The sequence below is a fragment of the Typopeltis vanoorti genome, chromosome 3 (genome assembly GCF_054136105.1).
Source record: "Typopeltis vanoorti isolate ZY-2024b chromosome 3, IOZ_Tvanoo_1.0, whole genome shotgun sequence".
NCBI classification, from domain to species: Eukaryota; Metazoa; Arthropoda; class Arachnida; order Uropygi; family Thelyphonidae; genus Typopeltis; species Typopeltis vanoorti.
This window is the reverse complement of record NC_143551.1, coordinates 73,510,251-73,536,420: the sequence shown is the minus strand read 5'-3', so window position 1 is coordinate 73,536,420 and position 26,170 is coordinate 73,510,251. Positions and strand designations below refer to the sequence as shown.

The following is a 26,170-nucleotide window of genomic DNA, read 5'->3' as shown; positions in this document are numbered from 1 at the left end:
TTTTCTGTAAATCAAAATCCCATGTTCCAGAGTTTACTGATACCAAGTTTGGTTATATTTCATCAATACATTTTTTGCTACAGGGCTCTGAACATCTCCCCTTTAATTATGGCTGGCCACCCTGTGTGTATATATATAATCAATCAATGCATAAAATGTAACTATTAAATTGTTTCAGGAAATTACAACATATACTAAATATTAATTAAAAGAAAACTTTAATCAATACTTCCTATATTTTGACAATGTTACGTTGCCATTTTGCACGTGAACATAAAACTATGATACCTGCATGCAGGCATTGAAGTCCTAAAGGACTTTAATGGGTCATCATGAGACCCATTAAAAAAAAAAATTGGGTTGACAAATTGGGTTGACATGAGCTAAGTCAACCCAATTTAGCCCCCCCCCCCCCCCCCCAGTGGGCTAAATTGGGTTGACTTGGCTGTTGGGCTGATGTTCTCATGATGCAAGCTTCCCAAATTTGGGGCAGTCTCATGCACCCAAATTTGTTGAGTTTGGGGAAGTTTTTTAGAGCTGAGGCTGACTCCACAAAAAATCTTTTGTATTTATATTTGCTGCAGTGTAGTAAATTGGCTTTTTTCCATCGTATTCTGTGGTGGGTATCCAGAGCATGGTCCACAAGCCCAGAATGGCTGTATTCATGAAACTCGATGTAGTCTTTTTGTTCTGATATCCTGATATTAGCTGTCCTACCTGTTTGGCCATAGTAGGACAGTTTACAGCTGCAAGGGACCTGGTATACTCCAGGTAGGTCTAGGGCAAGTGGCTGGTCTTTGGTGGAGTGGATAAGGAATGCCAATTTCTTATATGGTTTGTAACAGGTCATCAGGTCATATTTCTTTAGGATGTTAGTTAACTTTTCAGAAGTTCCCCAGATGTAAGGAATGGTGATAGATTTAGAGCAATCTTTGTTATGAACTGGTTTTAATGCTTTCTGAATTTTTTGGGGATTGTAGCCATTGGCTAAGAATGCGTTAAGGATGTGGTTTGGTTCAGAGGTTAGGACATTGTCATCTGAACAGATTAATTTTGCCCTGTTATATAGGGTTTTTATAACCCCATATTGTTGTGGGGGGGGATTGCTGGTGAATGTATCTGCCTGTATATGGGTTGGTTTTCTGTAAACAGAGAAAGCCAAGGCTCCATCAGGCTGTCGTGCAATCAGAGTGTCTAGGAAAGGAAGACTGTTGTTTTTTTCTTTTTCCAAGGTGAACTGGATTCTGGGATGTTGGTTGTTTAAGTGTGTTAAGAAGATGTGGAATGTATCTGAGCCATGTGGCCAAATAGTGAATACATCATCCATGTAGCGTAGCCAAATAGTGGGGTTTTGTGAGGCTGAGTTTAAGGTTTTTTCTTCAAATGGCTCCATAAAGAAGTTGACCAGAAGTTGGGGGGGAGAGTGCTGAACCTATGGCTGTCCCCTATATGTGTTTGTAGAATTTTCCTTGCCAAACGAAATAGCCTGAGTTCATTGTGAACTGAAATAGGGCTGAGATATCGGGAGAAAATTTGGCTTGGATGAGCTCTAAGGTATCTTTGAGTGGAACATTTGTGAATAGGGAGGAGACATCAAAACTGACCATTATGTCAGTGTGTTGAAGTGAGAGATTTTCTATACTGGCTTCGAAGTGGGCTGAGTTTTTTATGTGTGATGGTGTGTTGCCAGTATGGTGTGCGAGCTCTTTGGCTAAATGTTTGGCTAATTTGTATGTGGGAGAATCAATGCCATCCACTATGGGACACGCAATGGCACATTTAGTTTATGGATTTTTGGTACTCCATATATTCGGGGGGGGGGGTCTAGAATAAAAGGGCTTTAGTTTGTTAGTAACTTCCTCAGGCCAAGAAGTAACTTTCTTAAGGAGCCTTAGGAGTGTTATGATTTGGGAACTGGTGGGATCATATTCAATAGGAAGGTAGGTAGACCGATCTAACAATAAAGAAGTAAGCTTACCTGTATAGTCTGTTTGGTTGAGAACCACAGAGGCATTTCCCTTATCTGCTTTGGTGATTACTGTTTCTCTGTTGTTCTTCATTTCTTATTTTCTCATTTCTTATCTTTCTCATTCAATAAGAAGAAATTAAGAAATGAAGAACAACAGAGAAATAGTAATCACCAAAGCAGATAAGGGAAATGCCACTGTGGTTCTCAACCACAGTGGCATTTCATACCTCCCTATTGAATATGAATATTGAATACCTCTCTATTCACTATTTGGCCACATGGCTCAGATACACTCCACATCTTCTTAACACACTTAAACAACCAACACCCCAGAATCCAGTTCACCTTGGAAAAAGAAAAAAACAACAGTCTCCCTTTCCTAGACACTCTGATTACACACCAGCCTGATGGATCCTTGTCTTTCTCTGTTTACAGAAAATCAACCCATACAGGCAGATACGTTCACCAGCAATCCCACCCTCGCTCACAACAATATGGGGTTATAAAAAAAAAAAACCTATATAACAGGGTAAAATTAATCTGTGCAGATGACAGTGCCCTAACCTCTGAACTAAACCACATCCTTAACATGTTCTTAGCTAAAGGCTACAATCCCCAAAAAGTCCAGAAAATATTAAAACCAGTTAACCAAAGCTCCCTCCCCCCTTCCTCCCTTCATAACAAAGTTTACACTAAATCCATTCCTTACATTCGGGGAATCTTTAAAAAGTTAACCAAAATCCTAAAGAAATATGACCTGTTACAAACCATATAAGAAATTGGCATCCCTTATCCACTCCACGAAAGAACAGCCACTTCCCCTAGACCTACCTGGAGTATACCAGGTCCCTTGCAGCTGTAAACTGTCCTGCTATGGCCAAACAGGCAGGACAGTTAATATCAGGATATCAGAACACAAAGACTACACCTGGTTTCACCAATCTCCTCCCTTCATAACAAAGTTTACACTAAACCCATTCCTTACATTCGGGGAACCTTTGAAAAGTTAACCAAAATCCTAAAGAAATATGACTTACAAACCATATAAGAAATTGGCAACCATTATCCACTCCACAAAAGAACAGCCACTTCCCCTAGACCTACCTGGAGTATACGGTCCCTTGCAGCTGTAAGCTGTCCTACTATGGCCAAACAGGCAGGACAGCTAATATCAGGATATCAGAACACAAAGACTACATCCAGTTTCACCAATATAGCCATTATGGGCTTACAGATCATGCTCTGGATACCATCCACAGAATGCGATGGAAGAAAGTCACTTTTCTACACCTCAGCAAATATAAATACGAAAGATTGTTCATGGAATCAGCCTCAGCTCTAAAAAACTTCCCAAAACTCAACAAATTTGGGTACATGAGACTGCCCCAAATTTGGGAAGCTTACATCATGAGAACATCAACCCAACAGCCAATTCAACCAAATTTAGCCCACTAGGGGGCAACTTTAGAACTTTAGTGCCTGCGTGCAGGTATCATAGTTTTATGTTCCCATGAAGATGGCAATGTAACATTGTCGAAATATAGGAAGTATTGATTAAAGTTTTCTTTTAATTAATATTTAGTATACTTGAATTTCCTGAAATAATTTAATAGTCATGTTTTACCAACGTATAAGCTTATCAACAAGAAGCATAAAAGATAGAAGAACGTATAGTACATCATTGAAGTGAGAGTTATGAAAGGAGAAATTTATTGACATTTGTCAACAGTTCAAGGTTGTAGTTGTTGAGGAATGCTTCACATGGAAGTCTGTCTAGAAGGGAGAGGTAGTGGAAATCAAAAAAGGAACAAGGGAAACAAGTTCAGTTTGCTTTGAGTTGTAATAAAAAGGGATGTTAAAATAAGTCAGTTAAACAGGAGCAGCAGCAGCACTTGAATTTAACATATTCAACATGAAGTGCAAAAATGATAGTTGCCAGTTAAATGGAGTAGTGACCTTGGAAGTACATGCAAGACATACAGCTGAAACAGTAATAAATTTAGTTTAATCCTTTATCCAAGTGTGAGCAAACAAAGTTTACACCTGAAAATATCTTCAGAACTGAATATGGTGTTGTACTACCTTACCCCAGTAAGGTAGTACAACACTGGGCAACTCATAGCAAAGGTGGACCAAGCTAACATCACTCCTATCCCAGTATCTCCTATAATGCAAAAGACATCTCCTTGCGGATATGTATAATGTTATGCATTAAGGGATTGGCCACTACCGAGACTAGTTTTCGACCTTTATTGAGGTCTCTTCAGTGGAGATACCAGGCAGAAGCAATAGCGAGGTCATCTTTACCTATAAGAGTTGCCAAAAGGTGTGCCACCTTTTTTATTAAATAACTCTGGATTTTGAGAAAGATGTTCAAAGTTTATTTTTCACTTGGTTACACTATAATAAATTTAGTTTAATCCTTTATCCAAGTGTGAGCAAACAAAGTTTGCGCCTGAAAATATCTTCAGGACTGAATATGGTGTTGTACTACCTTACTGGGGTAAGGTAGTACAACACCGGGCAACTCGTAGCAAAGGTGGACCAAGCTAACATCACTACTATCCCAGTATCTCCTATAATGCAAAACACATCTCCTTGCAGATATATATAATGTTATGCATTAAGGGATCGGCCACTACCCAGACTAGTTTCGACCTTTATTGAGGTCTCTTCAGTGCAGACACCAGGCAGAAGCAATAGCGAGGTCATCTTTACCTATAGGAGTTGCCAAAAGGTGTACCTGGCTCTGGGCCTGGCTACCACTGAAGAGACCTCAATAAAGGACGAAACTAGTCTGGGTAGTGGCCAATCCCTTAATGCATAACATTATACATATCCGCAAGGAGATGTCTTTTGCATTATAGGAGATACTGGGATGGGAGTGATGTTAGCTTGGTCCACCTTTGCTACGAGTTGCCCGGTGTTGTACTATCTTACCCCAGTAAGGTAGTACAACACCATATTCAGTCCTGAAGATATTTTCAGGGACATACTTTGTTTGCTCACACTTGAATAAAGGATTAAACTATATTTATTATAGTCTAACCAAGTGAAAAATAAACTTTCAAAAGCTGAAATAGTGTTTCAGTAATATAAAGGTTGAAGTTAATTCATGAGGTTAGAAGGGATTGTGGATCGTATATAAACCAGATTGCTCTCTTCTGTAAATCACCAAGAATTTTTAGGAAATGTTTTACATGCACCACCCAAAATTGAAAACATTATTCTACAGATAAATAGATGTAGGATTTATATAGAATTAATAGCTAGAGGGATGAAAAATGGCTGTGAGCAACCCCACTCTCACAGCTATCAGCTGTGAGAGGGCGTTGAAAGAGAGAATGAAGTTAAGCATACAGAATGATTGAATGAATCATTGGAGAATAAAAATGATGACACTGACGCAATGAGTGAAATAGCACTATTACACGGAGCGATACATACAGTAAATCAGCAGCTGGAGCATTGGCAAAAATCTTTAACAAGCGTACCGACTAATAATTGGCAAAAGTATGATAGAAAAAATAAGGGTATGAAAGTGAGTATGTTGTTTGGGTATTCCTTAGTAAGAGGTGTGTTAGTTGAGAGTTTAACAAAATTATAGAAGGGTAACGAGTGTGGTAAGAAAAGCAAAAAAGGATTACGAAAGAACATTGGCCATGCAGGCTAAAGAGAATCCTAAACAGTTTTTTCAATATGTTGCAAGTAAAAGAAAAAATGTATATGGCAGAATGATTTTAAAGAATGCCGATGGTAGGGAGGTAACCAAATCAGTTGATATAGTTGAATTACTGAGCGAGCACTTTGCAAGAGTATATCATCCAGGTGGTGACATTGCAGAAATGAATGAACCAATAGATTATATGGAAATTGTGGTGAATGAGGTGGAGGTGAGTAGTCTGTTGCAAAACCTCAATGTCAATACAGCTGTGGGATTGGATGGTATACCAGCTTGTGTCGTAGGTGAAGTGGCTAAAGAATTGTCAGTACCCTTGACCATTTTGTTTAATCTGAGTCTCAGGTCTGGGTTAGTCCTGAGGGGGGTGGAAAGAGGGGAAAATAGTTCCACTGTATAAAGGAGGTTCCAAGACTACTGTTGTAAATTACTGACCGATTAGCATGTCAGGAATCGTTGTCACTTGGAGAAACTAGTCAAGAGAAGACTACAGGATTGGATAGATGAAAATGGGATACTGTATGGGGGACAACATGGTTTTTGTGAAGGGTAGATCATGCCTCAGTAACTTGCTCACGTTTTATAACACAGTGACGGCTGAACTGGATAAGGGTAACGGGAAATTTAGCAAGGCCTTTGACAGGATACCACATGGAACTCTAATCAGTAAACTGGAGCAGATGGGGATGGAAATAGGGTTGGTGAGATGGATAGGAGGGTGGTTGATGGAGTGATACTAGAGAGTGGTTTATTCAGGAGTGTAGTCCAAAAGACGGCTTGTGACTAGTGGTGTGCCGCAGGGTTCTGTTCTTGGACCACTACTTTTCAATTTGTTCATTAACGATATAGGAAAGGATCTGAGAGGAAGTGTTTGCTTGTTTGCTGATGATACAAAGTTGGGTAGAGCAATTGTGAGTGCACAGGATGTCAAAATTTTGCAGGATGATTTGGATAGTTTATAGGACTGGGCTAGGGAAAATGGATGTCAATTTAATGTGGCAAAGTGTAAGGTTATGCATTTTGGAGTGAAAAGATTAGCAGCAGTATATCACATTGGTGGAACTGTACTCCAGGAGATTGATGAGGCCAGGGATTTGGGAGTGTTGGTGGATAGGGAGTTGAAGTTTAGGGGGAACATATTGCAAAAGTGGCTAAATCAGCTCATCAAATCACTTGGTTACTGAAAAATACTTTAACAAGCAGAGACAAACAAGTTATTGTTCCTCTATATCGAGCCCTGATAAGACCCCATCTGGACTACTGTGCCCAGATATGGGTGCCAGGGTTTCTTCTTGATGGGGAGGAGGTGGAGAGGATCCAGAGACGAGTGACCAAGATGGTGGCAGGTCTGTGGAATGAACCTTATGAGAACAGATTGAAGATTTGTGGGTTGCAAAAATTGGTTGATAGGCAGAAAAGGGATGATATGATTGAGACATTCAAATTACTGAAGGGTTTCTAGAAGATTAATCCAGAAGATATTTTTGAGAATAGGACTGGTGGTGGGAGAACTAGGGGCCTTACATGGAAGCTAGGCAAGAATGTGGTTAACAAGGGTGTTAGAGCTAGGTTTTTTACTTGGAGAGTGGTAAATGATTGGAATAAGCTGCCAGAGTGTGTTGTGGGTGCTATGAACTTGAATGAGTTCAAGGCGAGGTATGATAGATACTGTGTGAATGTCGAATAGTTGTTCTTGACATGATGTTAGGGCCTCCCTCGATGAGTCTGTCGACTCCTTGGCGTCGCCCGAAATAATAATAATAATAATAATAATAATAATAATAATAATAAATAATATCTTGTACCAGGAGAGGCTGGAAGTAAATGTTTGTCAATATAGATATTAGATCTTATCTGGTGATTTGTATTTTACATTACTGAGGGTCAGGGGATGTTGGTTGAGATTCCTTTTAGAAGAGAAGGGCAGATTGTGTTTTGATGGCATCGACAATAGCCAGGTTATCCTGATCCCATTGAAGGATGGAATGGAGATCACTGTTTAATGCATTAGTTGCAGATGATCTTAAAGCTTGGGATGTCTGAGTACTGTCATGAGAAAAACTGTGGATAGGCTAGTGGTGACTGACAGTAGCTCATTTATGTATAGGAGATTTAAGTTATTGATAAAACAGAGCTTCGAGGCACACCTACATGTGTGATAAACCTTGAAAAGAGAGAGATGTCCATCATGATAACATGATAATCTGTGAATGATCAGAGACAGCTGGTTACCAAGCTGGCTGGCTGAGTGACCGCTTGACTGATTTACTGTATTTTAAACCTTGCTGTAATTTAAGTGAATGTTTAAGTGACTTTAAGTAACCTCAATGTCCATAACTTCATCTGGCTCTCTTTTCCAGCACCACTGACCAAGCTGGATGTCAAACTGAAGTTTTGCTACAAGCAGTTACTAGATGCAAATCATGTATTTAATTACTCAAATTTCTGATAACCCTCTCCATCAGTCTCTCAATATCCTTGATCTTTTTTTTAACCAACTTGCCTTCCATATAAACCACTGATTGTGCAAGTATCTTCTCACACAGAAAGTCTTCCCTCCTTTCAAATGACCTTATGTCTTTTGAAAGGATGTTGGAGGGAAGACTTTCTCACTCACTCAAAGCAGGTGTGACTAACTCACTCTGTGACTCACTCGAAGCAGGTGTGACTCAAACACCTGCTTTGAGTGAAACAGAAATTACCCTCACTGGCATGAATGCCTACATCCCCATCCTACCCAAAATTCTCTTCCATTTTCTAACCCTAGGTCAACAGAAGGTATACCAAAGCATTTGAAGAAAAAAAACCTCAATTTGCCACAGGTGGATCACAACAAACAAAAACCCCTCATTCTTGGATTATGCTGAAGCACACAATAAGTACACAACGGTCATCAGCAAATCCATTAAACTTCATGAATGCTTGACACCAGAAAATGCTCCTCCTGTCCAAATAGAAATGATGCCTTCTGGTCCCTTGCAAAAAGTCATTGGATAAAACTTTTAATTACCTGCACTTCCACCTCTCACTCTCTCTTGACTAGATGGCACCACTGTTGCCGCACTTAAAGCTGACTTCCTAGCATCACTTTTTTCCCCTTCAACTCATGCATAGATGACCATTCCATCCTTCAATGGGGAGTGTGGATAATCTGGTCACCTTCAATGCCATCAAAACACAATCTCTCCTTTTCTCTCATGAAACAGATCTGAACTAACCTTTCCTTACCCAGTAATATACAAATCATCAGATAGTGCCTTAATCTCGCTCTCTCTCTCTCTCTCTCTCCCTCCCTCACTCCAAGGACTGACATTTACTTCCAGCCTCTCCTGGCTCAGAACATCATCAGTAGCTTCCACAGCCTCTAAAAAAATCTAGGCATTGTTTGCTGTTCAAGATGACATATTTCACTCATTCAGCTACTAATTCTGTATAAATCTTACATCCAGCTGTCCATAGAATAATGTTCACAATTTTGGGATGGTTCATTTAAAACTTCTTCAAAATTCTTGATGCCACACAGAGGAGAGCAATTTTGCTCATAGATAATCCCTCCTTCACTGATTTAGATCAACTGCTATCTCAAAGATGCAGTTTCAGCTCTAACTTTCTCTCTCTATAAGAACTTCCATGCTCACTGCTCAACTAATCTGGCAACCATCATTCCTATACTTGCTGTTGGACATGTTAAAACAAGAGCAGGAACTGCCCAACATCCATTTTTACTGCTACAGACTTATTGAGCATGCTTCTTCTCTTTCTCATTTACTATTGTTATTATTATTATTATTACTTGACACTTCCAAGGAGTCCAAGGACTCATTGCGGGAGGGCACTCTACTCCACTCTGCTACACACATCTCACCATCTCCCCTACTATTTAATTTTCCCTATACAAAACTACCATCAATGCCATCTACCACCCAGCTACAACCAACAGTATTTTTTGTCTATAAACTGCATGTGTTCTGATGCTTGATTTGCCTGTACATGGGATGAAAAACCAGAGTTTCTGAGAGAAAAACTCTGCTACCTCCATATGAGATTAATTCACCTTCAGTTCAAAAAGCCTATAGAAAGATTCCTCTCATCATGATGAGAATCAAATTTAGACCTTTTCCAGTCGAAGGGCACAATGCACCGTTGTTCTTCCAGTTGTACCACAGAGGCTCTTTTTAGCATTTGTTATGTCTATATGAAGGTTGTCATTAAAATAAAATTCGTTTATATTAAATGGTCATTATAAAATAATAAAAAGAGACTGTTGTGAATTGGTACTGCATATAAAAGAAACGGCCCTTCATTGTACTGTTTATTTACAATAGGCAGTACAATGAAGTATTTGGCCCAACACTAGATTGTAAATAGGAGATTTATCATATTTTATGAATATACTAAATCATTTACATAATCTAGTTACAGTACATCCAGTTTTTTTTATTATTATTGTTTTGGTGAGGTGTAAGGTATGAGTAGTAGGAATAGCACCTCTGCCTGCTCAGCAGTCGCATCAAAATATTTGGTGGTAGTAAATATCCAAGTAGCTGGCAGAGTGCACCAGCAGCCACACCCTGGGACCGTCCCTCGACTGGCATTCAAAACTAAGTGAGGGTATCAGCATTTTATGCTGTAGTGAAGGAGAGTTTCTCCTGCTTGTTGCACTTGAAGACTGGAATAGCAGAGTTAGCAGATGACCAAAATTTAATTTGACAATGGCAATGAAGGAATGACAGCAAACTATGTGACATAGTCCAGGCACACTCTGAGACAAAACAGAGATGTCGCCAGTTCACCGTGGAAAGAGACAGACACCTCACCACATAACCTTCCATAGTAAACCATGAAACAGAGAACCATGTCGGATTTAAGCAATAGAGACAAGGTTGGACCCCCTCTGCAACTTTTGTCTCTTGGAAACATTACAGGGAAGAAGAAGAGAAAGAAACTGGGGAATATAAGACAGACACTATGAAAATAGCATATGATGAAGATACCTTAAATCCTCCAGGAAGGGTATCTCCTGATCCTTCATGTCTGAAAACCAAGAATCTTCTTTTAAAGCTTGCAACTTGGAATGTAAAGACCTTATGTGAAGCTGGGAAGTTAGATAACCTTATACAAGAACTTGAAGCAATAAAAATTGACATTGCTAGCATCAGTGAAGTCAAATGGACTAATAGTAGAAAAATAAACAGAAAGAGCTATTCAATTATATACTCATGTGGAGACAGTCATAGGAATGGAGTAGCATTTGTACTAAAAAATAAGATTGCGCAATCCTTATTTGGATTTTGGCCCATAAGTGACAGGATACTTGCATTAAAAATTGCAGCTCAACCTTTTAATATATTTATTGTCCAAATATATGCACCTACTTCAGATTACCCAGATGAAGATGTAGAATTTTTATGAAGGCATTCAAAATGCATGTAAGGCTAAATCAGATGACATAACTATCATTATGGGAGATCTAAATGCTAAAGTGGGCTCAGAAAAGATCTCTTCCTGCATGGGAAATAGAAATCCAAGAGGAGAAAGATGAATACAGTTCTGTGAAGAAAACAATCTGTAATAACAAATACTTTATTTAGCCAACCTCCTAGAAGACTTTACACATGGAAAAGTCCCGGAGACAGCTGTAGGAACCAGATTGACTATATTATGATTAAAAAAAGATTCCGGAATAACATCTTATAAGCCAAAACATACCCAGGGGCTGATATTGGATCAGACCACAACCCTGTGGTCATTAAAGAACCAAAATTAAAGAAAACAATGAAACCTATAAACATAGAAAAATATAATCTTGGCTCCCTTAAAAATCAAGAAATACAAGATAAATTTTTAAAGGAACTGACTCAATCCACTGCTGTTAACGTTCCTGTTCCACCAAGTATCCTTACCCTAAAAATGAGATTGAGGATAGATGGCAGAAATTTAAAGAGGGCATAAAAAAAGGCAATAAAACGAACAATTCCCAAATTTGAGAAGAAGATGAGTAAACCCTGGATGAATGACAAGATACTGAAAATGATGGAGGGAAGAAAGAAACAAAGAAACACAAACATCATCCTGAATACACGAACTTAAACAAGGAGATCTAGAAAGAATGTAGGATTGTAAAAGAACTATGACTCAACAACAACATATGCAAGGAAATTGAACTTTTGGACAAAAGGCACAAAACCAGAGAACTTCATGAAAAAGTTAGGGAGCTAACTAGCAAATCTTGCAAAAGGGTAGGCTCTCATTGCATTCAAGATACCAGTGGAAACATCCTAATGGAGAAAGACAAAATAAAGGATAGATGGGTAGAGTATTCAAAGGAACTCTACAATCATGATAGAATAGATAAGCCAATGCAAGAAGATTTGGAGGGGCCTACTATTCTTACCTGGGAAGTAACAAATGCCACTAGGAAACTGAAACCTGGAAAAGCCCCTGGAATGGATGAAATTGTGGCAGAATATCTAAAGGCTTTAGATGATAAGGCTATAAGATCACTGACTGACATATGTAGCAAAATATACAAAACTGGACACCTGCCAAAAGATTTTAAGTACTCAACATATACCTAATACCTAAAAAATCGAAGACAATCAAATGTGAAGAGTACAGAACAATCAGTCAGATAGCAAAAGTTATGTTATATATCATCCTAGAAAGAAATAAACATAAAATCAAATTGGATATTAATGAAACACAGTCTGGTTTTCAGGAAAATAAAGGAACTAGAGAAGGACTATTCAATGTTAGAACTATTATAGAAAGATATCTGGAGAAGCAGAAAGAAGTCTACTTATGTTTTATTGATTACCAGATTACTGATAAATCTATATTGTTATATTGTTAGCAAACTGCCTCAATAAAAATATCAAGAGCCTCGGAGAAATTCCCACTAAAGAAGGGTGTCAGACAAGGCTGTGTTCTTTCTCCTATATTGTTTAACTTCTATACTGAAAATATCTTCCAGCAATTAGAAGAATTTAAAGGAATCAGCACATGAGGCAGGAATATAAACAACTTAAGATATGCAGACGATACAGTACTGCTAGCTGAAAATAAAAAAGATCTTCAAAACCTACTAGAAGAGATGCTGAAACTAAGTGAAAAATATGGACTTCATTTCAACTTCAAAAAAACCAAAGCCATGCTGGTAACAAGTGAAAAAAGGAAAATACCCAAATATAAATATTAAGATCAGAGGAAATACTTTAGATCAAGCAGAGAGTTATATATATTTTGGTCAACTAATTACAGAGAATGGAAATTAAGAAGAATAGAAATTGCTAGATCAACCTTCATTAGCATGAAAAGCATTCTGACCTCAAGGGAAATTCACACAAAAACAAGAATTAGGCTGTCCAAATGCTACATATGGTCAACACTGCTATATGGAACAGAAACCTGGACAGTATCAAAATATTGTGAAAATAAGCTAAAAGCCTTTGTGATGTGAATCGTCAGAAGAATTCTTAGAGTCCCATGGATTGCCAAAAAAACTAATTTAGAAATATTAGAGATTATTATTATTATTATTCAGGCCTCCATGGAGTGAAAAGACTCATCGTAGGAGGTCCTTCCTAAAAGATGATTGGAGAAGATAGGACTCTGTTGAAAACCATTAAGAAAAGGAAACGACCTACCTTGGTCACATGCTAATGCATGAATCCCTACAAAAACACTTCTAGAAGGAATGATACAAGGAAAAAGAAGAAGAGGAAGACATAGAACAGATTGGATGGGAAATATTAAGGACTGGACCTTTTGTCCTATGAAGAATATAAAAGAGAAGCACAAAACCGTACATGGTAGAAGCTCATGGTAGTCAACCTCCTGGAAGGAGATGATATCTGACAAGATTATTTCGGTAACCTCCATGGAGTCAACAGCTCCTCAAACACAGTATGTAGCCATAGATCTCTGTATCCTAAAGTGCAATACCTTGCATTTATTACTATTAAAACTGTAAACCCACTTATTTGTTTAACTAAAAGTCTGTTCAAATCTTCTTGTAGAGAATTGACATCAACACTACTCCTGATAATTCTACCTAGCTTTTCATCATCAGCAAACATTTGAAGATCCCTGTCAATCCACATGAAATACCATTAACACCTGATCCTGATCCCATTGAAGGATGGAATGTGTCCTGCTATAATCACTTCCTCACCTTTGTATCCATCCTCTTCTTCCTTCCACAACCTGCTCCTCAACCTCTCTCTGACTCTTAGCGCTACTACTAATTTCATATGAACCTTTTCTGTACTGCTGGTAAACAACAGTCACTCCTAATGACCAACACCAAACCCATTCAATTGCATTCCATCAACTCTGAACCATTCTAACTTCTCTTTGCTTGCTAACAGTGCACTTACACAACAGAGATTCTGTCTTGGAGCCTAGTTAAATTAAACAATTTAGTCAGAGTGCACTGCCATTTCTTTTGCACTTTCCTATAACACACAGACTGATATCACATCCAACCCCACTGCTGTATTACATTGGTATTTCTTAATATCAGAAACATCTCAAGTTCATTTACTTCTGTTCTCATCCTGATTCCTGTCATGCTAGTTAAACTGTTTCCTCTACTTTTGTATTATTATTATTATCATCATCTTCAGATCTCTTTGGAGTTTTTAGACTCATCGTGGGAGGTGGGGGGATGTAACAGTTACATGTATAGCTCATCACACACACACACACACACACACACACACACACACACACACACACACACACACACACACACACACACACACACACACACACACACACACAAAGTAATGCATTCCAATCACCCACCATTTTCCATCCAAAGAAATCTCGTTGCTCTCCTGCTACAATTGAATATTTCCCCTCAGATCATTTTCTTTATCATTTTGCCATTTCATGAGCAGCTATAGAATGGACACAACATTTTTTTTATTTAATAAAAAACTTTCTAAACAATTTTTTTTAATTGGGGAAACCACAGAAGAAGAATATTTGTAATATAAAGGCCATTCTAGTAACAAAATATTAAGGTAACAATTTATATTTTTCGAATTAATCAATATTTCCAGAGAAGGATGGTCTCGTGTTCTTTCCTCATCTCCCTCTTCTGGGAAAAACATCTTCCACATTAATTGGTAAAAGCCCATTATCAACTCATATGCTGTCTCAGTTATATGTCCATCATTAGCAAACACCTTGAATATTTCCCCTGAGATCATTTCCTTTATCATTAATTGAACAAATTAGATAGCAGTGGCTCAAGTACAGAGTCCTCTGTCTCACTGATAGTGAGCCTCACAGGCCTTTTTCTGGGCTCTATTCCTCCATAATAAAGTCACCCTCTTATCCATATCACAAGATTTATATCCATGCCCAATTGCTTCAATTATGCTGGGCTTAACAAATACACTTGCTACTTGCCCATACGGAGTAGATTTTGTTGGCTGCTGGCTAGCTGTAGACCAGGCAAAATATTTTTTATTTAATACAAAATAACTTTCTAAATAATTTTTTTTAACTTGAAGAAAGCACAGAAGAATATTTTTAATATAAGGGGCCATTCTAGTAACAAAAAAATAATGCAACAGCGTATAATTTCCAAAAAAAATCAGTACTATTTTACTGTTCTTCCTATTCTTTTTATTTACTTACTTCTCCTTCTTGGAATAGTTTCACACAATGGAAATATTCTTCAGATTTGGAACATATCATTAAAAACCTTTGGGGGGGGGGTTTCTTCAGTGAGTATATTTTTTCATGACAAGTATGATTTTGCACCCTGAATTTATCTAACAAAGTTCCATGTGGAATCCTCTCAACCCCTTGCAAAGTCCACTAGCATTATCATCTAGCCATTCTTTTATCCAACTCAGCTGATACTTTATTATAAAAAAATTGGGAAATGCTGAGGCATGACCTACCCTTCAGGAAACCATACTGTTCCCTTTACAGTACTGTATGCTGGAATGAGTTTCCTGTGATGAGTCTTTGACTCAATGGAGTGCCCATGTAAATAATAAATAATTTTACCCTTAATTAACTCCTCCAGTACCTTGACTACTACTACTCCTGAGATGCTAATCAGTCAATAATTTGCTGACTCTGTTTTGGAACCACTTTATGCAGTGGACTCTTTTCCTCTTGTTTCCACTCCCTTGGGATCCTGCCAGAGTTTAGACTTAAATTAAATCATCTAAGTAGTTCAAAATTTAAAATCTAAATAAATCAAAATTCTGTATATCCCTATTTCCACATCAATTTTTGTGATATCTCCACCTGGATAATAGCATTACAAAGTGATCACTGTAATTCAACTTTTTTGTCTGGTTCAGTCACACATCTGCCATTGACATTCATTGGAATTATTCTACTGTAATTACTCTTCCCTTTACTTTCACATACTGAAAGAACTATTTGGATTGCCTTTTGATTGTACAGCTACTTTCCTCTCATACTCAAATTTTGCTTTCCTTACCATAAAATAAGTTATGAGTAACTTATTTTAACAGTATTACAACACCAAATCAGCTAAATTATAAAAAAATAATGTTTATTAACTGGCTTATATTTTGCTGGATTTCAAACCAGCATCTCCAGAGCACAAAACAACATGTTACAGTTTATACACAACAAGAGTAAGTGACACAATTCAAAGTGTAATGGACAAAAGCTTCAAAGTCTTAATTTGGTACCCTTACCCTCTGATGTAGTGAAACAGTATTACTTTATTATCTTTAGAAGAAGGACTTAGAATCTTTTGTCCATTACAGTTTGAATTGTGTCACTTACTCATTGTCATATGTGAATTTTAACATGTTTTGTGCTCTGAAGATGCTGGTTTTAAATTCAACAAAATATAAGCCAGTTAATAATTTTTTTTTTAATAATTTCTACATTTGGTAGATGTGCTTGCTCCCCCATCAGTTAAGAATAAAAGATCACCAAAGAACTAAAGTTTCTTCTAACAACCTTTCAGAAGAATGGTTATCTGAAGCAGATTATTAATAAGCTCCTGTTTAATACACCCTCACCATTATTGAAAATGGGATTTTGCTATGTGTTTTTAAAGGGAATGTATTAAGGAAGTGATCATACCATTAACTTAGGTGTTTAATGAAAGTCTTGCAATGAAGCAAGTTCTTAAAGAGTTTCATTGCAATAATGGAACTCTTTAAGAACTTTCCTTTCCACTCTTAAAGAGTGGAAAGGAGGTATCAAAAGATCTGTTTACATACCTTCTGTAGTTGTTAAAATTGTAAGATGTCCAGCATGGATTTCATAAGAGACACTCATGTTTTAGTAATTTAAAAAAAAATTATGCTGCTCCCACCCATGAAAGGTTTTAGCAGATCTATAGCACATGTGGACCATGGGTGGGCTAAAGATTAAAATATATGTGTGTGTGTGTATTATTTTTTTGTATATTTTATTTGTTTTTTACACATTCTGGGAACCCTGCTCTAGAGACTAAACAATAAAGTTTTTCAAGCCACTTTTGTCTCCAATAAATGGGGCAGTGGCCTCACACGAGGTGATGAAATTCGTCTTTCACCTAAAGACATTCATAAACATCTGTACCCAAGCAGGATTTGAACACACAGTCCAGTCATTGGAGAGGGATATGCTAACTATTCCTCCAGCCATTCCACCTTTATAACAGAGTAACAAGCAGTGGATGAGGGCAAGGCATACAGTGTTATTTTTTTTTAAATTTTGCACAGGCATTTGATAGAGTGTGCACATGGTAAGTTGGTGTTTACTTTGCAACGTGTGGGTCTCAGAGGGGATTTGATTGGTAACTGGCTTTCTGATAGATATCAGTTATATTGTCACTGAATTACAGAGAAATATTCAGTTGTTTGTAGTTGATGTGAAGCTTGGCAGAATTTATTATTATTATTATTATTATTATTATTATTATTATTCAGGCCTCCAAGGAGTCAAAAGACTCATCGAGGGAGGTCCTTCCTAAGACATAAAGTCTGTCAAGACTCATCGAGGGGAGGTCCTCCCCTGAGAAACACAAAGTTTATCAATCCACTCTTTAAAGTCACTGACCGTTCTCGCTCCCACCACTCCATCAGGCAATGCATTCCACGGCTCAACCACCCTCCACACAAAGAAACCACTCCTTACCCTCTTGCTCACAGTTTCCTTTCGTAACTTCCAGGGATGGCCTCTTGTCATCACTCCTTCCCGCTGATCAACCAAGCGAAAGAACTCCCCAGTGTCAACCCTGTAACCACCTCTCAACAGTTTAAAAGTCTCAATCATATCACCTCTCCTTCTTCTATCCGCCAAACTCTGAGGTCCACATTCTCTCAGCCGATCCTCATAACTATCCTTGTACAGTCCTGAAACCATCTTTGTCATCCGTCTTTGTATCCTTTCCACAGTTAATTTATCCCCTTCAAATCCTGGGGACCAAATCTGAGAACAATAGTCCAAGTGTGGTCTGATCAGAGACTTATACAACGGAATGATAACCCTCTTATCTCTGCAGGTCAGTGTCCTTCTCATAATAGCAGCAATCCTCTGTGTTACCTTCACCACCTTTGCAATATGTCCCCTAAACTTCAGGTTTCTATCAATCATCAACCCCAGATCTCTTGTCTCCCCTACTTCCTCCAGTATAACTCCTCCCATAGAGTATGCAGCATCCCATCGATGTTTCCCAAACCTCAAGACCTTACATTTTGCTGCATTAAACTGACACCCCCATTCATTTGCCCATCTATCTAGCTTATTTAAATCCTCTTGCAGGGCTACCACATCTGCGCTATTACTAATAATCCTTCCCAGCTTCGCATCATCCGCAAACAACTGAATATCCCCCTGCAATCCACTGGCTATGTCATTGATATAAAGGTTAAACAATATAGGTCCTAGTACTGAGCCCTGTGGGATAGTGCTGATGTGGCTATTAAGAGCTTTTGAATAAGCTGGAAAGATGGTCAAATTAATGGGGATATCAGTTTAATGCAACTAAATGTAAGATTTGAAAATTTGAGATCCATAGATGTAATGCTTCACACTTATTCACTTGGTTAAGAGGATAAAAGGAAGAGGCAAAGGATCTTGGAATGATTTTAGATAGCAATTTGAAGTTTAGAGGACACATTGAAAAGGTTGTGAAGATGACTCAGAGAATTGCAACAATATTGAGGACATTGACCATGATTGATAGTTCAACTGTATAAAGTCCTAAGCAGACTACATCTGGATTATTTTGCTCAGTTCTGATCACTAGGATCTGAAGCAAAACTGTGCAACTTCTCCAACAGTGAAAATCCAGATAACAAAATTGATATCAGAATACAATGTTGGTTATGAGTATATACTGAGGATATGCAAACTATAGAGTTTGCGGATAGAAGATAAGGGGGAATATGATCAAGATATTTAAGCTCTCAAGAGGTATTTACAAGATTGACTGGTAAATACCTCTTGATACTTGGAAATACCTTTTACTGGGGATATTTTTTGTATGTAGAATGAGGGGAAAGAACAAGGACAAGGCACCAGCTCCAGAAGCTGCAAAAGGAACTAGTAAGAGGATTAAGTTTTATTCCATGGAGAGTTGTAGGAGCATTGAATGCATTGCCTGACAACATAGTGATAGTGCAAACAGTAATTGAATTTAAGGAATATTATGATAGACTTTGTATTGTCTAAGACAGCCCCCCCCCCCCTTCTCACACGCGAGTCTTTTAATTCCATTGAGGTCTGGAATAATATCAGTAATAATAATAATTATTATTATTGTTATTGCATGGGCACCTCCATGGAGTCATAAGACTCATCATGGGAGAACCAAACTCTCAACACATTACTATGATACCTCTCCTTAAATCCATTAACAAGCAAAGCACTCACAACTGACTCAGGCAACCAATTCCATTCATAATCATAGTAATAACGCTTCTGAAACTATGTTTTATCTAGTCCCAATTTTTTATAATCATTTTTTGACACTATCTGTATACAGGTTGTTTGAGATTTTATATTTAAACATTATTCAGTAATTAGTATCTGGCATTCTGACACTGCAAAATATTTCAAGTGGAAAGGTGCAATATAAACATAAAACAGCATCTAATCATAATGATTTGCTTCTCATTTGTTTTATTAAATGTTTAACTAATAAGTGGCGAAGAATGTTATGAGTTTGGAAATCAATATTATGAACATTTTGATAGATTTTCATGTAAGGTTATATGATAGTGAAATTTTTATTGTATTACTTTTCAGGAATAACAGGCGAAGTGAATCCTATCCATGAAGAAATTGAACCTAAAGAAACGCCAATAAGCAATGATACTGTACGTTATTTTACATGCAGAAATCGAGAAATTATTTCTACTCTCTTTGTATGTAATGGAGCAGAAGACTGTAGAGATGGGAGTGATGAAGACATGTGTAGTATCTATCCTCTTGTACATGTTGTCACTTTATTACTATAATTCCATTATAGAGTTAATTAGATCTATATAGCTCAGAAATATGGTTTGAAACACTACCTAGAAAGTATGAGGAGAAGGAAGAAGAAGATTATTATTATTTCAGCAATCTCCATGGAGTTAATAGACTCATCGTGGGTGGCCCACTCAACTAGCAACATGTCTATCATAATAACTTTGAAGCTATTTACACTCCTTGCATTCACAATGCATGCTGGCAATGCATTCCAGTCACCAACAACTCTTTACATAAAAAATCTACTCCTTCATTCCCTTCTTCATCACATTTTTATACAACATCTTATACAACAACTTTTATTTGTGCTGGCTCATTGATCTAAGGATGTGATTCTTGCTTAGGGTATGAGAGGTTCTGGATTCAAATCACGGATGAGCCCAAAGATTAAATTTTGTTAGTTGAAAGCGTTTCTTAATCAAATGCCAGAAGAGTGAAGAGCGTAAGAAGAGCAATAGTGAGTTGAAAGACAAAATGCATGTAATTTGATTGGCATAGTTAGTAATTCTTGTAGATAGGCTTATATGTTGGCTACTCATCATCATCATCATCAAATTCCTGCCATGTACCCTCAAGGGGTGTACAGGATATGACAGTACTAAATGAAAAAATTACATCATTACTAACTTCCTATCTACAATTTTCTTCCGAATCAGTCTGTTACTTGTCAAGACTCCAACATTATCAGATCTTATATTTCTATCGTCTAAGGCACTTTGTACCGTATCAGTCCACCTATATCTTGGCCTACCTCTGGGTCATTTTGCTGCCAACCTGGCAGAGAACACTTGTTTTGCTAATCTTTCCTCGCGCATTCTGTTTAAGTGACTATACCACCTGAGATTAGCTCTGCTAACGCATTCCTGGATGCTGACAATGCCAAGTTCTTTAATAATATCCTCATTTTTAATATAATATTGCCATTGATGCCATCTGTTCATGCCTATAATCTTTCTCAGGACTCTCATATCTGCGGTCTCTAGTCTTGGTCAAGTGTTTTACTTCTGACCCAGCTCTCAGATCCATAAGTTAAAACTAGTTTGAACACTGTCTTGTATAAAGCTCAATCAGTGTTCTGACTAATTTCTCTCTTATTCCTATGGAATATATGAATTTATTCAATTCACTGCCCACTATACCAGCTTTGCTGATTCTGTTGTCTATTTCTATATTTAATTTACCATCTTCAGTAAAAATCGTGCCTAAGTAGCTGAAATGTTTTACTTGTTCCACAGGTTCTCCATTCACAACGCAGTTGACATTTTCAATGATTCTGCCTATTTTCATTGTCTTTGTCTTTTTATTGCTGACCTTCATACCATATCTATTACAACAGCTATTCAATTTAGTCAGAGAATCTTGCAGACTTGTAGCGGATTTATTTAGAAGTATAACATCATCTGCATAAAGCAAAGAGCTGACATTAACATCTCCAATTTTGATATCATGTTTAATACCACTTTCCTTCATAATGTGATCCATATAGATAATGAATAACAGAGGGGATAATGTACATCCTTGTCTCACACCAGATTTAACATTAAACCATCTTCCTGTACTTCCTTCAATTCTAACTGCTGACTTACAACTCAAATAAAGACTAAGTATTGCTTGATATAATGCCCCCATTGACACCATATAACTGCATTTTCCAAATCGACAAAACTTAAATACAGATCTTTGTTATATTCCCATGATTTCTTGACTATTTGTCGTAAAGTGAAGATCTGATCCTGACAGCCTCTATTTGGCCTGAATCCAGCTTGTTTTTCACCAAGCTTTTCTTCCACAATTCTTCTCAACCGTTTCTCAAGTATACTTGCATAGATCTTGCCAGGAACACTCAGTAGGGAAATACCTCTGTAATTCTCACATTCAGTTTTATTTCCCTTTTTATATATGGGTACTATGAGAGCTCTACTCCAATCATCGGGAATTCGTCCCTCTGTCCAGGCTTTCTGAACTATGCAGTGCAGCCACTGTAAGACTCTTATACCACTATACTTCAGCATTTCTGGTTGAATATCATCTACCCCTGCTGCCTTTCCACATTTCAAGCCTTTGATGGCTTTTTCTACTTCAAGTATGGATATGTATTCCTGACTGCATGCCTGGTCAGTGTTTTTTACCACTGTGCTGTCATCACTGCTTGTTTCAGTTAGCAGATTTTCAAAGTAATTACTCCATACCTCAAGGATATCTTTTTCTTCCATTTTCATGTCACCTTTATCATCTCTAACTCCTTTTACAGCACTCTTTCCTCCATTCCTAAGCTTCTTCAACAACCTCCAGAATATTTTGCCACCTTCTTGATATTTATTTTCTATATTCTTGCCAAAGTCCTCCCATGACTTTTGTTTAGCTAGTTTTACACAGTGTTTAGCATTCTTGCATTTGTCTCTATATTCTCTAAGAGCACAAGCTGACTTATTTGACAGGAACTTTTGATATGCTTTCTTCTTTTCCTTCACTGCCTCTTTAACTTCCTGTGTCCACCAGGGAGTTCTGATTTTTTTATCCTTACAGACAACCTCACCACATGCCTCTCTGGCAGAATAAATCAATGTTTTCTTCAGAGTTTGCCACTGAATCTCCAAGGTTTGATTCCTGTTCTCAAACTCTTTCATTTTTTTTTCAATAATCTTTGTGTATTTTAGTCTACAGTTCACTTCTGAGAGCTGCTCAACTTTTATTAGCTTTAAAACTTTCTTACACGTTATTCTTTTCAATATGAAATTCAAATTTATCCTGCTCAAGACTAAATAGTGATCACTTCCAATTTCAAATCCTCTGTATACTCTGGTGTCCTGCACCAGGGAGAAAACATCACTATCAACAGTAACATAGTCAATGAGACTTTTCTTATTCCTAGCCTCTTCTCTCCATGTGAATTTGTGCACATTTTTATGTTGGAACATGGTGTTAGTAATAACCAGTCCATGTCCTAAGCAGAAATCCTACAAATATTTGCCATTATTATTAGCTTTGCTCTTTTCTCCAAATTTTACCTATATATTTTTCTATGTCTGACAATCATTTCTACTCTGCTATTTAGATCTCCAAAAAGGACCAACTTTTCCTTTTTCATTGTGTCAGTTGCTTTTTCTAAAGCCTCAAAAAATTCCTCCACTTCTACCTTAGTAGAACCTTCTGTGGGACCATAAGGCACAAATAAGTCTCATTGTCCAGTTCCCCATTCTCATATTTGCCCACATTACTCTACTTGAGACTGACTGCCATTCAAGAAGATTAGCCTCGTATTTTGTGTTGAATACTATGGCTACTCCTTCTTTTCCTTGATTGTCATTGCCTGAATATAACATTTTGTATTTATTGCTCAGAAAGATCTCACCAGTTTTGGTCATTTTTGTTTCAGTCACCCCTATTATGTCGATCTGGTAGTTATCTAATTTCTCAGCTAGCTCCATTTCTTTGCCATTCAGGCTTTTTACGTTGATAGTACCGATCTTTAATTCTGGTGATGTGAGTTGGGGTTTGTTTTCAGATTTGTTCCAGTAGCTGACTTTTCGCTGTTCGCCCTGGTTCCCTGACGAAAACAACAGGGGCCTTGTTTAACCGGGCGACGCCCCAGCCGGCATGAAATTCTGTCATGTTGTACCATCATTTTTTATTTTGGTTTAACCAATAAGAATACAATTTGGTCGGCTAAATCCCAAATTGCCAGCCCATCCTCATTCGTTCAGTATCCAAGTAGATACCCAACAGGGTGCACGACGAGAAGGTGAGGATTGGACATTAGGTCAGAAGCCCTGGTCAGTTCTCCGCATTCCTTTAAAGGCTATGTGGAGGTCTCCTCTCAGTTATATAGCTTTGACCCTTAAGCACCCCGTTACTCATAACTATTAATTTTTAAAATAACAACATACTAAAATAGTAATTATAAAAGACTTGAATTAATACTTCCCTGTATTTCTGCAGCATTACATTGTCATTATCAGGGATCACAAAAACAATGATGTGTGCATGCAGATACTAACACTGGGCAAATGAGGCTGAAGAAAGGCACCAGAAATCGAGTCATTAGCAGTGCTCACTAGTGGGCTAAATTGAGTAGTCTTTGCCCTTGGGCTGATGATCAGTCTCATGCACCAAAATTTGTTAGGTTTGGAAAGTTTTCATTGCTGAGGCAGATTCGAGGAATACATATATACATACATCTTCAAGGCCCACCTTTCCTAATTGGGTTGTGGGGGGGGGGAAACAGCTGCAAGAGGAACTTCCAATGGTCACGATCCTCTGCCACCAAGCTCAGGTGTTCTGGTGGGATTCCCAAACGTGTCCACCCAAGGTTTTGGATATAATCTATCCAGCGAGTCCTTGGCCTTCCACGTGGCCTCCCACCCTCTGGCTTGGCAAAGAGGGCCAGCTGAGGGAGCCTCTCTTGTGACATTCTGACCAGGTGCCCGTACCAACGTAACTGTGATCTCTCAACACGGAGAAGCAGCGGTTAAGTATTGAGGGTTTCCCGAATTGCAGAGCTTCTGACTCTGTTGAGTCTTGTCATCCCTGCAACCCCTCGAAGGAACCTCATTTCAGTCGCTTGGATTCATGTCCGCATTCTTTCGGTCATTACCCAACTCTCATGACCATAGGTGAGGATGGGGACATAGACTGTATTGAAGACAGCCAGCTTTGCCTTCTGGCTTAACTTCCACTTCAGTACTACAGAACGACCAAGCTCCCACAATATTGAGCTTGCTAAGCCAATTCGAGTATCTAGCTCTACGTCCCATTTTCCATCATTCGTGAATATGGACCCAAGGTATTTAAACTTCTCCACCTGCCTCATTGGGACTCCACTTACATGTAGAGTGCACTGGGATGGTTGTCTTGAGACCACAAATGTTTTCAGTTTTGGCCACACTGATCTTCATTCTGGCATCTGCACAAACAGCTACAAACCTATCCAGGGTCCGCTGGAGATCATCTGCTTTTTGCAGAACTAAGTCATCTGTAGGTCTGCTTTTTACAGAACTACGTCATCTGCAAAAAGCAGACGTCCAATGCTACATCTTCCAATTCTGACACACTCACTGCCTCAGCTGTGCCTATCAATCCAGTCCATAAATATTATGAAAAGGAGATTCGAGAAATAATCTTTAATATTTATATTTGCTGTGGTGTAATAGAGTGGCCTTCTTTCTGCATATTCTGTGATGGGTGTCCAAAGCAGGGTTAGCAAGTCGTGATGGCTGTATTGGTGGAACCAGATGTAGTCTTTGTGTTCAGATATTGGCTGTCCTGCTGTAGTAGGACAGTTTGTAACTGCAAGGGACTTGGTATATTCCTAGGTCTAGGGGATGTGATTGATCTTTGGTGGAACAACCTTGGTAAAATTTATGAGTAATGCAGAAGTCATATTTCCATATACAGGTGGTCAGAGGGTGTCACGGCTCGTTACTAAAATATTCTGGATTAGAGATAGATGGTGAAAGGTTTTTCACTTGGTTATACTATAAATTAAAGATGCCAAGAAATTATATTCTTGGTTTCATCCTTTATCCAAGTGTAAGCAAACAAAGTTTGCAGATAAAGTGACTTCACAACTCGCTACTAGTATAGAGGCTGCATTACTTCAACCTTAGTATCGCTTCTGGGTCTGGCTCCCAGTGATGATACCTCAATAAAATTCAAAATCGGTCTGTGTAGTGGCCCTTCCCATAATGCATAGCATTATACATGTCTGTAAGGATATGTGCATTGCATTATGGGATACTAAGGCAATTGATGTGAAGTCATTAACCTCTATATACAAGTAGCCCAATCGTGAAGTGACTTCATGTGCAAACTTTCTTTGTTTACACTTGGATAAAGAATTAAACCAATGAATAATTACATAACTAAAAACACAGAATGTGTAGGTACCATGATGCAAAAATATGAGTAAAACAGAAACACGTGGAGCACGGAAGTTGGCACATGGTCAGTTATTGTTCAGCAGGTGTGCTTGATTGTTTGCGGTCATCATTTGATAGATATGGCCGTCCACTATGGCCGTCCTCCACTGGCCAATAGAGGATGAAATA

General features: G+C 38.1%; 1 protein-coding gene across 2 annotated transcripts in view; it reads left to right on the top strand.

Moving 5' to 3' along the window:
* LOC150108267 (uncharacterized) overlaps nt 1–26,170 on the top strand; it is a 709,268-nt gene that overhangs the window by 249,904 nt on the left and 433,194 nt on the right. For both annotated transcript variants that reach the window (XR_016548127.1, XM_090390670.1), the window contains exon 21: nt 19,899–20,069. Coding sequence is in view for 1 of the 2 variants with exons in the window: in XM_090390670.1 (XP_090246796.1) it covers nt 19,899–20,069 (171 nt within the window). In the remaining variant the exon portion in view is untranslated. The remainder of the gene's footprint in view (nt 1–19,898; nt 20,070–26,170) is intronic.